Raw genomic sequence first — 16,867 nt, 5'->3', positions numbered from 1 at the left:
TGCACCTGCCATCAGTCCTTACTTCCCTCTAGATACTGGGATTTAAGGACAGGAGACGGTCGTGCATTAGCCACTTTGTGTAAGGAAGTTTTACAGGGAGGCATAAGATGGTGGTATCTTTGCAAGGAGAGAAAGCAACTGTGGAATAGTAGGATTGATCAAATTTCTACTTAGAGGTTTTCGAGGAAAATGTCTATTAAGTATTAATAAAGACAAGAACAACTGGAAAAAAAGGATACAATTAAGTGGGATTGTGTCTTCACCTGCCATAGTTCATGGTTGGATTCAGGGAGTCAGCAGCGAGGTACAGGAAATGAGGCCAAGAAAGAAACTGTTTCTCAGCAGCGCGATGGGAGTGTGCCGTAACTCAGGAGGAATTCTTGGCTCCTGAGTGTCTCGATGAGGAATGCCTCGGAGGATGCTGCACCTCCCGCTGTTCCCTTTCAGGGGGGTTCAGTGTTGTGCACACCCAAGTCCTGCCCTGATGGGATCTGGGGAGTGGCCCGAGGCACATTTGGACTTGGGAGTCTGGAAATCTCCTGGTGTCCCCCAGTCTAGACATAACTAGTTAGACCTGCTGGTAATTAAAGCGCTGATAATTCTTCAGGTTTATCATAACATTTTGAGAGTTGTCAGCATGAAACTTACTTACACATTCTCCCAAACGCTAGTGCTGATGGAAGGACTATTATTTGCGTTGAATCATGAATGTCTCCAAAGATCTTTGCATGAACCCCAGGTTCTGAAAGTAGCAGGTTTCTATCTTCAAAGACACAGTAATGAGCTATACACATGACAAAATACCTGCAAGCCTCTCTTCATTCATTTGCACTTTGATTTGTTACAATTTGGAAGGGTGTGAGGGTTGAGGTTTTTCTTTGTAAACTATGTGCCATAATTTTTTACAAGATTCAATTATGCTTGTATGTAGCCTCATGCAATGATGAGAAATTGTAATTTGCTTCTCTAAAGTATTCTTTGGGTGGAGATGAGAGAGGAAACACCTGTAAAACAAGAACAATAGATGTCTGATGCACAGGAAGCCATGCTCTAAGCACCCACCAGGCAGGGAGGGAGAATGTGTTTATTTTAAGTTTATTTTGTGTAGAACTTGGATAAGTGAATCATGGGACATTATTACAGTCTTTGGTTCACTGCTTTCAGAAACTAAGCTGGCTGCATAGTTCAGAATTGTGTGTAAATTTGTCATTTAAATGCCAAATTTAAAAAGGAACATCACTTGAGAGTCTCACTATCTTTAGCTTGTCTTGCCGTGTGCTTTTTCAGAAGGAACTCATTAAGAGTGGAAAGCGTAATGAGATGTGACGTAGTTGGCATTGGTATTTTAGGCTTCAGGTTTTTAACATAAGAAATAATTTTTAAAAGTGCAGTTTTTCAGTTTTTACCTTAGCATGTATATTAAGAATTGTATTTTCAGATTTGGGTCAGCTGAATAAATGTCCATGTTTGAATAAAAGCAACATGTATTAAAATAGTTGAATTCAGAAGATAAGTGGAAATAAAACTTTGAATCAGCCTCGTGCGGAGCCGTGAAGAGGTTTACCTGAGTCTCCAGCCATCCTTTCTTGTGCTAGTAGATCTTTCTGTAGCAAAAACCAACGTGTTGCAGCAGCACTAAATCTCCTAGTAATCCCAGATGTTGTAACGCTGACCAAATGTTGAGAAATAAAGGGAGGAAACAAAGATGGGGGGGGGGGGGGGGGGGAATGTCACCCCCAAGAAAGCCCAGACCACGGGCACTACCATGCACCACTACTGGGAGCAGATGTGGCTCTGCACACATCAGAATTGTCGTTCTGACTTAGAGGTCTGAGCTGCAGACAGTATTTTTCTTGGGAGTTGAGAAAAATCACTCCTAAGTTCATCTCTCCTTATCCTAATTATAATAGCAATGTAGCTGATTCACAGGTCACCAAATTACATAAAATTAAAATGGTACAAATACAAGGAAAAAAGTAATGGAGTTGCCCTATTATTAAGTGAGAGGCATTTTCACAAGTGCGTAATAGCATGGCGTTTTGTCACTGCACTTAGACACGTTTTACAAGTTTGAATAAACTCAGGCAAATGCTTGGAGTCAGCTGGAAGAAAACTAAGGCCTTACACTAAAGGGTCTAAAAGGTGGAAAATAGTTGTTTTCAAGTGTCATTGGATGGTCAGAGCAAGAGTGAGGAGACTCTCGGCATTATTCATATTTCAAATTTCTTCATAACCAGCAGTAGACAACCAGTTAGAAGTAGAACCCGTGTAGGATGATTGCAAAAGAGCCAGTAATATCCCCTGAGGCTTATTTATACCGGAGGACTTTTGCCATTTCAGGGATAAATGGCACAGCTAATCTGCTAGTCACTGAAGCAAGAACTGCTGACTGCTGCCAAAAAGCTGCTGGTTCAGCATGACCAAAATAGGAAATTATGGAAATGATCAAAAAGGCCAACCCATGCAGACTGGACAACAACAGAAAGCACAAACCAAATATGGAACTTACTATCAGTGGTATTAAAGTTTAAATGAAGCTGAAGCGAATCCATTCCTTCTCAGTTCCATAAAAAGAAAGGTTCATGACAGAAGGTTAATTTTGAAGACTTTCATCTTCCATATATCTTCATGATGTCTTACAGAAGGCTCAGAATTCAACAAATTGAACAGTCACTTTTCTTCCCTTTTATATAAAAGGGAAGTAATAATAGCACAGTTCCATTAGGTGGAATAGAGAAATCCTGGTGTAGGATTTTATAAGCTTAAAAGGAGGAGGGAGGTGTTAAGAATTGTGAGCTATGTGAAGAGTTTCAGGCTTGACTACACCGTATCATGCTCTGCAGTTAAATTATTTAAAATATTTTTATAAATAGGTTTTTGGGAGCTATTAAAGTAGTAGTAGTGCCAAACCTCTCAAACGTACGGGCTGTGATACGAAGCCCGTGATAACTCCCAGCTGTTAGGCAAAGAGTTGGTAACTACGTAGCGATGCATAACTAACTACGGAATTGAGAATAATTAAGTCCTTGAAATATAGGTTACTGTAGTGAATTAATCATTTTATAGTCTTTCTCTTTTTTAGATATTAAAATAGAAGTCAACTTATAGTGATTTTGTGAGTTAATTTGGTTTTATCTGGTTATTTTTGGTGCTTGTAGCATGGCAGGGAGGTGAGACTCTTGCATCTTAACTACAGAGGTGATAAAATAACTAGAACTAATTCTTAAAATCATTTCCCTTTTATTTTCATTTTATCTGCTAGGTGGTTGTGGACACGGCACAGATTGAAAATAAAGAAGCCTATGCTCCTCAGATAAGTTTAGAAGGATCCAGAATTGTGGTGCAAGTTCCATCAACTTGGTAAATAAAAATACTGTATTGCAGATTATACTGATAGCTATGACTGAAGTATATAGGGAAGAATATTGCAATACAAATGGAAGAGAGAATACTACGCAGTTACGGTGTATCTTCCCTAAGTTCCTTCATCTGGAACTGTTTGACTGCCACCGTTCCTGACAGACTGACAGTTGTACTTCAGCTGTCTTTGTACTAGTGCTGCCTCTGCTGGAGGCAACAGAAGAGAGGCAGTGCTGGGACACTAAAACAGACTTTTGAAGAAAAAGGAAAAGCATGATGATGAAAGAGAAGGTTTTAAAAAAAAAAAAAAAAAAAAAATCCCATAGTATTACTGTTATGCTCCTCCCCAGCAGGTCCTCAGAGCTGTTACCTCAGGAAGGCCAGGAATTAGATGAGATGAGTATGACAGCCTTAGCTCCTTCTTCACTGAGCTGCTGTTTCCATGCTGTCATGAGCCGCAGAACTCTGTGGTCCGAGAGACGCTATTCCTACCAGTTTAGTTGCCTGCCTAGGAAAGAATGGTAGGATTAATCTGCAGTTTAGGTGAAGATTTCTTCCCTTTTGAAACAACGATTTTGAATCAGAACACTTCCTTTCCTTCTTACTTGGGAGTACTCGGGGTTAGAATTTCAGTACAACGCAGCTCATTCATCCGAATCCTTCATGAGAGAGCCTGTTACTAGTGGTACCAGTGGCACATCCAGAAGTACGAGTCAACTGATAGTCTGTTTACCCAAATACATCTTTAATTCTTCTATAGAGTATAAACTGGCACTTCTCTGTTCTCTTTATGTAAATTGCTCTAGTATGAAGGAACTAAATTAATGCGTTGCGCTCTGAGCCAGGCTTTGTGCGCTCTGGAAGAGCTCCGCCTGCTGACACACGGGGAGAGTGCCTCTTTACTCGGCTGCTCGAGCGGCTCCGTAAGCACTTGACGATTGTGCTAATATTTAGGTTTAAGTTATTCTGATTTCACCTCAAATTCAGTCCTAATTCTGTGCTGTTAATGAGGAAAATTCACTAATCCTGCATCTTCACAGCTCAGTACCATCTTCCCCAGGCTGTGGGATATGCCGAGTCCTTTCCCCAGGGAGTCTGTCAGGCTGGGGGCTGGTTCCCGGCGCTGGTTCCAGAGCGCACCCGTTCAGCGCTTTTGCTGTTTTCCAGAGATGAGCTTTGTGTATTTTTTAGTTCTTACCTCTGAGCCTGAATTACACCTGCTCAGCAAAAGAGCTAATCATTCATCATGATTTTAAAATAAATTATGTAATTCTTAATTTTACCATTAGATTAGTTGTATATTCAGCAGCAGAAAGTAAGTGGGGCTGCAGGTGCAGTTTTTAGGAGCCCTCAGGCATTCATACGGTATGCTGCCTTTACTGGTTGCACCTCTGTGGGAGCAGCAGTGGTGCATTGATTGGCCTTTTATCTGATCAGCATGGGAAAATTGTTCCATGTAAAAAATAAAAATTTTGATTTTTAAGTTAAACTTAATGATTACAGGTGTCTGAAAGAAGATCCAGCAACAATGTCTTTGCTCCAGAGGAGTCTGGATCCAGAGAAGACTTTGGGACTAGTAGATGTGCTCTATACCGCTGTGTTTGACACACACAGGTGGAAGGAAGGAAGGTACGTCTTCTCTTGAGCCTCGTGCTCTACTTTCCTAGTTTAAACAAAGCTGTCATTGTTGAAAGATCTGTACTGAGGAATTTGATGGTACCGGTTCATCAGGAGGGGTCAAACCGAGAGCGAGAAATTGGTAATTTACATAGGTACCTTGTTGGGTACATGCAGAGATACAGCAGTCATCTTAAACCAGCAGCTTATGCCAGTGTACAGAAGTATTCTCTTAGAAAAATACTTGATTTATATTACATTAATCTCCATTTAGGTCTTGAAGCACAATTAAAATTTCTTAAGGAATGGAAAGTAGTGAATGCTATTGCAAATACTAGTAATAATTTGCATTGTTACCACAAGAAGTAGCTGGTGAACCTGGCAGTCTTTGGGATTGTTTCTTCCACTGGCTATTACCCAAATACACATTTTCCTCCAAAGTACCAACTCAGTTACGTGTATCAAGCCACCTGATGCATGTTTTTGTTGATGCAGGGAGCAAGCTTTGCCGTGTATTCAGATCCAGTTACAGCGTGAAATCTCAGACTTTGGGAATCAAGTTGACATGCCATCCGGAAATGGAAGCAAATCTTCAGGTGGTCTACAAAAGACGTTCTCAAAACTGACTTCACGGTTTACAAAAAAAACTTCCTGCACCAGTACAAGTAATACTGGAAGTTATTCAATCCCCAATACACCTTCCAAAAATGTCTTCATAAGTTCCAACTCAGAGGAGAAAGCTAAAATGCCCACTAACATAGATGCACGGTTACAAAGCATCTTGAACATTGGTAATTTTCCGAGGACCGCAGATCCGCTGCAGTCAATTCAGAGCACAAATAATCAGCTAGTGAATGGGTTTCTGGTTGAAAGACGGGACAACTTCTTCAAGCCGGATGACGGCAAGGATGACAAAGGTATGAATTTACCAACTGACCAAGAAATGCAGGATGTTATCGATTTCTTGTCTGGTTTTAACATGGGCAAATCCCAGCAGGCTTCTCCGATGGTGAAAAGAAGGAACTCTGTTGCATCCTCTACAGCAACAGAGCAGAAATCGGGAACAGTACAACAGCAGCCGCAGTCTGTCTCTCACACACCACTGCATCCTTCTCAGCAGGGCTTGTCACAGCAACAGCAGTCACAAAAGCAGCAGCAGCAGCAAATGCAGTATTACCAACATTTGCTTCAACCTATTGGACCACAGCAACGCGTACCTGCCAAATGGCTGACTAACTCTTCGCAGCAGCCGGTCCAAGCTGTCGGGGCGGGATTGTCTCATATAAACCAGTGGAACAACCCTGGTTTTTCAGATTTAAGCTCCGATTTGTACAGCTTGGGTCTTGTGAGCAGCTATATGGACAATATGATGTCAGAGATGTTAGGACAGAAACCACAAGGACCTAGAAACAACACGTGGCCAAATCGTGACCAAACTGATGGAGTGTTTGGGATGTTGGGAGAAATTCTGCCTTTTGACCCTGCAGGTGTGTGTCTTTTCCTTTATTATGTTTTCTATAAGAGTCCTTTTACAATGAATACTGTTCAATATTGCCAGCAATAACTGCCATCTCCAAGTGCTATGCACCGGACGCTGGGCTGCTTACAAAGGCAAGCAGGTGTTTATACATATGCCTCTTCTCTTTTTTAACAGAAGGTGAACTACAGTACAAGCAACTTTCATTAATAAATAAGAATGCAAATAAATTCCTTGTTTCTTGTCCCAGTTGTAGGAGTTCTCACCTTTTCTGTATGGACCACATAGAAGTATTGAAACAGATACTTACAGATGATGTTCCTCCTATTGTTAATTTCTAAAATTGTTTAAATTCAAACTCTTGAACTTACATATTTTACCTTTCCCCAAAACGATCCTTCCTGCTCTTTACCAGTCTTGCAGTCTGGAGGTACAGCCGGGTCGCATCTTCCCATATCCCTGCAGTTTCGCGGGAGTCACACTGGTTCCTGTTCTACTGCTGTTCCCACAGTGAAAGGCTTGGATGCCGCAGGGTTAGAGACTAAAGAGCAAGTGCTGTGTGGTTTGCCAGATGTGTCTGAACCACCAATAAATTGTAAATGTAGAGGGATTATTGATGGAGATGAAGTCAGATAAAATTTTATAGCTAAAAGCAAATAGCTAAAGACTATGAAATTGACTGTGGAGTCTAAGAGGAGATTAATGAATTCTTCTGACAATAGTATGAAGAACAATTTACAAATCTATTCTCTCATAAATGTAATTTCTGTTGGCCTGGAACATAGCTACAGAAACTTTGCAGTGTGCATTTATGAAGAGTGCCTGGAGAGAGGCAGCACCAGAACAGGAAAACCTTTTACCAAACCAGGAATCCTTTTCCTGTGCCCATTTGCACGTATGTGTGTGTTTGGACTGCGTAGGCATCTCAGAAACCAGCTCATTTGACTCATAACTTTGATAGTTATTTTGACAACTTAATTGATAAATTAGTGGAGTTTATAAAGCAAAAATAGGCATCATAGTTACGTTATCAAAAGCTTCTTACCAATTGTAAGTCTGAATTAGCATCACCTTATTTAAACATACTTATGGTATGTACTTCAGGATTGGTACAGCCTTTAAGAAAGGATAAAATTATTTCCACCAAGCACCAAACCCTACCATGTATGCGTAGGGAAAAAATGCGTATGTATGAAGGGCTGGCAATTTTAGGATTTTGAATCCATTTTATGTCTGTAGTACTCTCCTTTCGATCTACATGAAGCTACTTGTTTTGTTCCATTTGACATGATGAATGTCAGCGACTTTGAAAGTGATACTCTGAAAAGGTGATGTAGTTAAGTTGATAAACGGTGCTCTGTGGATTAAGGTACATGTTTCTACAGTTAAAGTGACAATATTTTCCACAAATCTGGGGTTTAAAAAAACAAAACAAAACAAAAAAACTCCAATCAAATAGTTTTTTCCACTGGAAAGATAACTTTTCTTCATATAACTTGCCAGGTTGAGCTGTGATGAAGGGATTTCCAGTTCAAGCTGTAGTTAGTGTGGTACTGAAAACTTTACAACAAAAAACACTTCTTCATTTCCAAACTGTCTTAGGACTTTGTTCATTTGTCATTTGAAACAAATGGCATTGCTTTTTGGATAAATATTCTTAGAGCCTGAAAATGATGTCTCTTTTCAGATGCAAATCTGCTAATTAAGAATTTATAAAATTGATGGCTTTTCATGTCAAAGACTTAACTAGCTACCAAAAATGTATTTTGCACTACTTTTATCATCTGGAAGAACTTGATGAAGGAATGTTATTGTAAGAGCTAGTAGAAGGACCGTTGATATGTCCAGGTCTCTTGCATTATATTTTCACAGATGTTGAAGAATAAAATAAAAAACATCTGATAAATAGCTGTTTACCTGATATGTTTTTATTGAGGTAAAAATCAGCACAAGTTGCTATTTTGAATAGAAGAGTAATTTCACACTTAATGCCATCTACAGGGAAAAACCGTGCATGACCTCTAGAATCTGAACTGGGACCTGAGGATCTGTCTAGCTTCCAGCCTCAGCTTCAATCGACATGAAGCTGTTTCTCAAGGAGAACAAGTATTAGTGGGAATATTCTGCTTCTCTGCAGCTGTCGGATAGTGCTGTCCCTTGCTTATATAATAAAGAATGTGTAGAAACAAAGGTTATTCTTTTCATTGTTGTTTTAATGTGTATCCAACAAAACACTGTGGAGCTGCTCTTTTCTGAACGTGCCAAATGAAAAGGAGGGAACTTTTCCTCTAAATGCCGAATGGAAGGTAGGGACACCTCCCACAGGCTGACTCCTGCTCTCCCAGCTCGGCATGCTTCTTGCATCTTCTTCAGTCATCACTCCTTGTGTAAAGCTGACAGCAGCAAGGCGGTAGCGCTGTACTGCCTACTGCAGTTACTCCGCATGTAGTCTAGACATTTGCCATAAATCCAGGCAGATGGCAAAGTTTTTCCTCAAAAAAAAAAAAAAGAAAAAGGGGGGGGAGGGGGGGGAGGCAAAAAGAGTGAGAAGCTGTGGAAACCTCATAACAGCATTCTTTTTAATACATGAATTATTTGCTCTGATCAACTGAGCTTTTAAAACACACTTGGATTAAGGCTTTCGCTGTGTCTGCTCAAGATCATGCTTATCATGGATTGGATCGCGTACCAGATGCTTGGGACATAGAAAGCACTCTGGAAGAATTTTTATTTTTAAGAATTACCTTTTTTAATGTAAATATCAATCTTATTCTGAAATATTTTGCAGATCAGGATCAGAATGTTTTTGAAATGGTTGTCTGGTTTCCGTAGGGCACAGGTAATTTCTGGGCTGTGTGTTCTAATACAATCAATCTGATGTTGTGCTTTGTTGAAGTAGGCAAGACCGCAACACAGCCAGAAATCATGTCGCAGTCTGGAATCAACGATAATAATTGATATGCTCTTTTCCTCTAAGCTTGGATAAACGTGCAGGCTTTAATTCCGTCAGTGTCTGCTGATGGGGTAGGCAACCTCTCTGTGTACAGACGTGATCCTGGTGACAAATACGATTCCCCTGGTGGAATGCAGAGGGCTTCCCTGGGAGAATTGTTATCCGCCGTGGAGCGGATCTACTTCTCAAAAACATTTCGCATTCAGTGTTCTCCACTGCTCCGTGAAGAGGTATCAACTGTTGTCTGGCACTTATTGTCAGTGAGGGAATTATTTTCTGTTGTGGGGTATGGTCAAGCCTAAAGGATTAGATGAGGGGGATAACTGCTGTAGTAATAGCTGAATGTCAGCAACTGACTTCTTGGTTTCTTTTATTCAGTTGGCTCTGATCCAGAATTTGCCCGCTATGTTGCTGGGGTCAACCAGGCTATGCAACAAAAACGGCAAGCACAGCATGTCCGTCGCCCGAGCACCACGCGCAGCAACTGGCCTCTTCCTGATGATCCTCATAAAACCTGGCCCTTCCCTGAATATTTCACAGAAGGGTAAGAGATTCGGCAGGCTACGTGTTTTTATTGTATATGGCTCTATTTTACACTCAAACATGGCAGAAGGGGGGAATACTGGGTGTTTTTTTTCCAATTGCTGCTGCATCTGTGAAAGCTGCACTCCATTATATCAAAAGTGAAAAATGTGAGCCCTTCCTGCGTTGCTGAGGCCGAAGCACTGATGCGGGTTTGGTGTCGTCTTTAGAGTGGAACGTACACTGACTTCGACTCTGACAGAGGAAATACGGAATTTATAGCACAGATTTGTTCAGAAGGGGTTTCTTTCAGTATTTTGAAAACCTTTAAGACCTAGTTTTGATGAAGAGTGATGCTATGAAAGTTGCAGCACCTGACTGAATTCAGCTTTCCAGATTTTAGCCACTTAATCTGGCTTCTGTAAGGCACGTCCCAGTACCTTACAGCAAGTATGTCAGTAGTTCTTCATCTCTTCCAAACTGTAGCTGTTTATTACAACAGAAGTATTTCGGAATCCTCTGTCCACGTGTCCATGATGTAACAGCTATGATTCTCAAGCTAGCATAAACCAACTAGGACGAGTACGTGTCCTAGCTCAGCTTTGCGGTGCTTAGAAATCCCAAACCTTTCTCCTTCCTGACCAGGAGAGGCACTTTTCATTTATATAGTTCATTTGGTAAATTTTATATGAAGCGACTGTAAAAGACAAAGCAGTGATGTGTTCTTCAGGAGTAAAGAAGTGAAAGTGTTTGTACTACTGGTACATTTCACAAAGTATTGAAGCTTTTGTGTCCCGAGGTACCACCTGTGACACAGACCCAGCGCGACTAACCGGGGCGCAGGGCCTGCCCCAGGTGCTCCAGGTACGAGGACTAATACAACTCTTTGTCTTGCAGTGATGTTACAAATAGCTGGTCTGGTACTCAAGGAGACTCTGCCAGCTCCAGTGACGAGACCTCCTCAGCTAACGGGGACAGCTTGTTCTCCATGTTCTCAGGGCCAGACCTTGTTGCTGCTGTAAAGCAGAGAAGGTGAGCGAAACGAACAGGAATAACACCACTTGCTAATATTTTTTTTTTTTTTTTGATACTTTGAGTAGCCACACAAAGGAAGCTCATCCCAATTAAACAAAGGTATAGAAATGTCAGTGAAGTATGAAACGCTGACGATACGATCAGTGTATGGTGTATCTGACTTTAATGCCAGGGATACCAAAATTGAGTTCTGTTTGTAGCTGTCATCTCAAACAAACTAGCGTCTGTGCAAATAGCTAGTTTTTAGCTGAAATTCAGCATGTCTAGAAAAGATCTGATGCTTTCCCTCTTGCAAGGTAATCCATTTTGGATGACGCTTCTTTCTGAACTACTGAGGCCTTAGAGATCATCTCTGAATCGGTGTGCTCAGCTCCGTACTTCATGGCAGCTTTGTCCTGTCCCTCACCTGGTGCGGTTTGATACCTGCAAGTCCCTGTTTCCTGGGGTCTGCTGCAACTTTGTGGCGCTAAAGAAACGCTGCAGATAACTTCTGTCTCGCCTTGCCCACACGGCCATTTTAGTAGTTGTAAATAAACACCTCTTTGGGCCTTTATTTCTGATAACATGAAGAGGAGGCTTAACCGCATTCATAACTAAGCTTAGTAACGTAACTAAGCCAGCGTTCTCAGCTATGAACAATCCACTTAAAAGCAGCAGTACGGATCACAACAGTTACTTTCTGCATTCCTGAAGGGCTGGAAGTGATTCCATAGATGAAGCAATTAAAAAAATAATAAAAGGCACAAGATAAAGCATGAATACCAACCGAATTCCAATATGGCATCATGCTCTCAAACTCTTTTTCAAAGCCTTTTCTAAAAATAAAATAAGCTGGTTCTGTGGCTAAATATCGCCTTACTGTTTAGATCACAGGATAATTTAGAGTCAATACATTTAGATGAAAGATTCTCTCTGCTTTTTGGTGGCAGACGGTCAGTGGATGTTTCCTGCAGGTTACCCCTGGATAGCTGATGTGCATTGCCAGAAAGGGAGTACAGCGATGCTGAAGATGAAACTAAGGCAAGCGGCTTGAAAGGAACTGACGGAAAGAAGAGCTTTTGCTGAATTTCTGCATTTACTAGGACTTTATAGAGAGGGGACAGGAATTGAGCTTCAATGAATGCTGAATTGAAATTAATGGAAGAGAGCTATCTAATAAGCAGTCACAGAAAAAGCAGTAATTATTTGTGGTTTTTAAAAAAGCAGCAGGGAAGGAAAACACAGTAAGGATATAATAGGTGAATTAATCTGCCAAGCCCCCCACTATCGAGAGACTGATCAGGGAGCAATAAGATCAAAAGCCTGTGCTTTATGTAGTGTTCTGAAAAGCGGAGCAGAAGGAAGTTCCCAAAGTGTGTGCCTCATTAAATAAAAACTTGGGCTGAAGTAACAGTGCTGCTGTCTTAGGTTACTTCTATGAAGAAAAACATTGTACAGGGGAGGGCCTGACAAAGACCATAGCTACAACTCCGCAGTAAGAGAAGGCGAAAGGGTTGAGCAATCTAAAGCTGACCTGCGAAGGACTGCTCACCTGTGGAGTGATGATGGGAGCACGGTGATTTTTTTTTTTTTTTTTTTAAATGAAGGATGAAGGGATAAAAGATTCTGCTTTAATCTAAGCACAACCCACCCCCCCACCACCCCCCCACCCCAAAAAAGGGGGGGGGGGGGGGGGGAACCTTCCAGAATGCACATATGGTGAAGGATTCTATTTGGTATCAGGCCACAAATTTAAACCAAAGATATACCATTTTTTGTCAGCAAAGTCACGGTGCTTCAGCAGATGTTTTGTTTGCTCGACTGTTTCATTTGTCTTGTCTGTAAAGTTACTTCAGGAAAGATACTTTAAAAAAAAATAATAGAAGAAAAAAGGCACATTTCTTCAAAGTGGGCAAAAGACTAGCCCATCTTCCTTCCACCTCTGCAGAAACGTGTGCGTGTTGCTGAAGCTGAAGCTGTAGCTCAGAGCAGTACTGCACTCTCAAGCCCCTGACAGTGTTCGGTAATGGATTTCTTTCTGCAGCGGTTCTTTTACCAGTACTGAGCAAAAATACACGAAACACCATGAAACATCAGTACACAATCGAGGCTGTCAAGTCTGACAGACTGAAACTACAGAATGGGATATGTCAGTGGCAGATTAATGTGGGTGATTCGTTTTATTTTTTTTAAAAAGTAAATGTCACACTTTTTTTGGGCAGAAAACACAGTAGTGGCGAACAGGAACCCAGTACGCTGCCATCACCACCTTTGCTCTCTGCGGCAGATGACCGTAATCAGGTAAGCTGGAAATGGCTTTGCTTAGTCATTCCTCCTGTTTGCATTTTGGGGTGGTTTACACCAGGAAACAGGTAGAACAGCACCTGGATCTCCAGGTTCCTTGCCTCAGCTAAACCCAGACCCTCTGCACTCAAGTAGCACTAGCTGCTTTTACCAAAGTTGCCAAGTTTAAACATTGAAGTGGGAATCGCCTATCTTTTTCCCTTGTAGCAGAAATTATCATGAAAACAAAGATTTCAAGTTAAGCGAAGAGGCAACACTGTCAATTTTAATTGTCTGTGCAGAGAAAACTATCACCAGAGTTATCTGTCTTGCTGGAAATGTGATGTAGAGCGGGGCTACTATGTGTCAAGCAAACGTGGTGAAGTAAAGAAAATTTTCAATGGGCAGGTATTTTAAGAATTGGGAGTGCTATATACATATATGCATCAATTCTACTTTCAAACATAAATTAATTTTCTGGGAATGTCTGAAGGAGGGGATGACACGTTAAGTATTGTCTCAAAAAAGAAGCGTTTCGGCATTCAAACAAAAAAACCCAACGCAGCTACTCTCGTTTTCTCAGGACAATAAAACCAAAACCTGGCCTCCGAAGGCGCCCTGGCAGCACGCATCCTCGGTCACCAACACGCTGCCCAGCCAGAGCACCTCTCTGTACCCACTGAGCGGCCCTGCCGGCCAGTGGGGCGACACCATGCAGATCCTCCAGTCACCCGTGTGGGCGGCAGCCAGCGACTGTGCCCCCGCTGCAGCCATTTCCTCCAACTTCGCCTACGCGCAGCAGCAGCAATCGCAGCCACAGGCTTCCCAGCACAAACAGATGAATAAGGGCTTTAAATCTTTCCCAGTAAAGCACGAACGCAGACCATCGTACCTGCATCAGTACTAACGGCTTCTCACATGGGAAAATGCAGCACAGGGCCAAATGTGCTACGTATACTTTGTTTCACAGTTGTGTATTGGCTATATCCTGTTTATCTCATTAAATATGGAATTGAGGGGGTTTGGGTGAGATTACAAACTCTTGAATTGTGATTTACAGTGCTGAGCAAATACGGCCAATATGTTTGTTCGATGTACATGAAACAGCCCAAAACTGTGATGTAGAAATGCTTTTAAAAATGTGTATATTGCCTTTACTTTCAAAACCTTTTTTTTAGAAGAACTGCTGAAGGACTACCATCCGAGAAACACTGTATTTTATAGGTATTTTTCATATAGATTTATAGTTAAACATCTTACTGAAACACATTGACTATGTTGAAGCAAATATATAGCGGTCACTTTGCTCAACGCTGTGTTTAAATTTCTAACGGACGGGCTGTAAAGCCTTTGTATTCCCCATAAATGGCCTGGGGCACCTTTTTTAAAATGAAGTGCAACAGCAGCTTTTCGTGTGCCACACAAGTGAGTTCATTACGGAACTGCTGCACGAACAGTTGCGAAATTGAGTTTTGTGGTAGTTTCCTTACTCTAAGTAAAGATCAGCAGAACCGCTCAACCTTGTGTCACAAGCGTTACCTGCGCTGCTAAAGTAGATGGCATCTGTGTGGATAATGAGACACTGGTTCTCATAAACACACCATTTCTTACTGCTTCGTTTGGCCAAAGGCATTATCCACACAGTGCTCCTTAAGCGTGTGAAAGCATAGCCTGAAAGACTACTCACATATATTTAAAGTCTTATTTCAGATGCTACAGTTGATTAAAAATTGTGAGCTGGCTCAGAAGATACTAAACTGAAACGTGGGGTAGCAGTTAGTTAGAAGAACATTATTTTTTTTAAAACGATAAAGTAATTATTTGCAGTCAATATGTGCCATTAAGTGAACCTGTGGAATTAGGAATAATCTTCCAACCAAAGTGGATCCGGGAGAGTGACTGGTGCTTAAAAGTTGAAGAACAATGGTAAAATATATGTATAGCTGTCCCGCTGTATATTAATTGAGATTACAGAAGATTCTTTATATAGCTAGAGCTTATTTAAATTTTCATATTTCATCTTTGAAAGAGTCTAAAAACCACAATATTTTCTGGTATAAGAGTTTTGACAGTATTAATCTTATTTTTGTATTTTTCTTAAGTCATATCATTCTAATATGTTAACTACTAGCAAAATGGGTTATTAGTTCTAACTACATAATTTTTCAATGAAGATAAAGCACATTTGTTGTTTTTGTTCTTACAAACGAAGTACATCTATATCTAAAGATACCAAAAAATAAATACGTTATATATATATATATATAAAAATAAAAAGTATACACAACACTAAAACTATTAAAACATTTGGGTATTTAAAAACCCATCCACCGTTTTTGTTTGTCTGGTGACGGGCTCTATTTGCAGGCCCAGATTGTTACCTTTTGTGTTGTTTGAGGATGCCAATGTTGCCTGTATTTATGATATTGTCACCATGTTTTCTGAGACTTCATACTTACCATGTTTACAAAGATTTGTTTGCTGTACATAGACTTTTTACAGTAACGTGCTTTGCACAATCAGTGTGGCTTCTGTCTGTAAATTGTTAATGGTCTGTACTACTATAATTTTGAAAACCCTCTGCTGAATATGTTAGTGGTTATTTAACTTGATGACTGGTTTTGAGTTTCCTAAATCTTGTCATTTAGATCTAATATTAAATCCTAAATTTGGTTGTACTTACTGCTTATTCATACCAAGACCAAAATGGAAGTTAATGAAAACACTTAATTTTGAACTTTTTCTAACAAGTGCCAAAATTCTTGCTCTAGTTTTTGCAGTTTATCCATAATTACAAATGCTGGCAAGTTTCTGGACCTACATAAGTGAATTGTGAAAACCAAGAAAGTTTGTCTGCATTCTGACCACGTAGGTGCTACTCTGTCCTCTGCTTCCAATTGTTCTGAACACTGGTGATTTTAAGAATTGTTGCACTTGGCAAACGAGTCTTGCCATTAAACTTCACTTACACTGCCAAGTGCAAGGGTTTGGTGCTTAGTTAACTTACCCTTATTGCAGTGCTTCTTGTGAATAGCTAACGCTTCTGAACTGGAACTGTACATTTTGTATTTTAAAGCTTCTGTAAAAGTAAACTATTTGCTTTATTAAAGATATACATTTAATACGTCATACCTGTTTAAAATATGCACCTTGCTGAAAATGAGCAGCACCTTAAACTGTAACTTTGGTTTGTAAACAAAGATCTTATTTCATTAACATGGGCTTATTTAACAGTTTGGAAATTGTCAACTGCCTACTTACTGACTCATCCTATAAAATGAACTTTATGCACTGTACAAGCTGAAGCATCTTTAAGGCTACTTCTTCAAGTAGACTGCACCCATGACCACGATGCAGAAAACGCCCTAGCAGTGACTTTGAATGAGCAGTGCCGGTGACTTGCATTTTACTTGCAAGTTACTTGCATTTTTAGCCATGGGAGTAAATAGTTTTCATGGTTGGGAGCAAAAAGTAATAGTCCTGGCAGGGGGCAGGGCAGGAGTTTATCAAGGCAATTATGTTAATCGTGCTGCTGAAATGCCCTGTCCGAGTTGTCTGCAAGTAAGCACACAGCTGACCATAAATGTTGACAAATACCCAGGAAGTGCATGAATCTATTTTGATTATGCAAGAATTTACTT

The 16,867-nt window shown here is 40.6% G+C and overlaps 1 protein-coding gene across 3 annotated transcripts in view; it reads left to right on the top strand.

Annotated features, from left to right (window-relative positions):
- GARRE1 (granule associated Rac and RHOG effector 1) overlaps window positions 1–16,456 on the top strand; it is a 33,242-nt gene extending 16,786 nt beyond the window's left edge. For all 3 annotated transcript variants that reach the window (XM_082489312.1, XM_082489314.1, XM_082489313.1), the window contains exons 7-13: window positions 3,263–3,360; window positions 4,864–4,989; window positions 5,473–6,464; window positions 9,786–9,951; window positions 10,827–10,961; window positions 13,166–13,244; window positions 13,810–16,456. In XM_082489312.1, the coding sequence (XP_082345438.1) occupies window positions 3,263–3,360; window positions 4,864–4,989; window positions 5,473–6,464; window positions 9,786–9,951; window positions 10,827–10,961; window positions 13,166–13,244; window positions 13,810–14,133 (1,920 nt within the window). In that variant the 3' untranslated portion in view covers window positions 14,134–16,456. The remainder of the gene's footprint in view (window positions 1–3,262; window positions 3,361–4,863; window positions 4,990–5,472; window positions 6,465–9,785; window positions 9,952–10,826; window positions 10,962–13,165; window positions 13,245–13,809) is intronic.
- The last annotated feature ends 411 nt before the right edge of the window (window positions 16,457–16,867 follow it).

This window comes from Vanellus vanellus, assembly GCF_965231255.1.
Source record: "Vanellus vanellus genome assembly, chromosome: 12".
Lineage (NCBI taxonomy): Eukaryota > Metazoa > Chordata > Aves > Charadriiformes > Charadriidae > Vanellus > Vanellus vanellus.
Note: the sequence above shows the minus strand (reverse complement) of the source record. Positions and strands in the feature narration are given on the sequence as shown.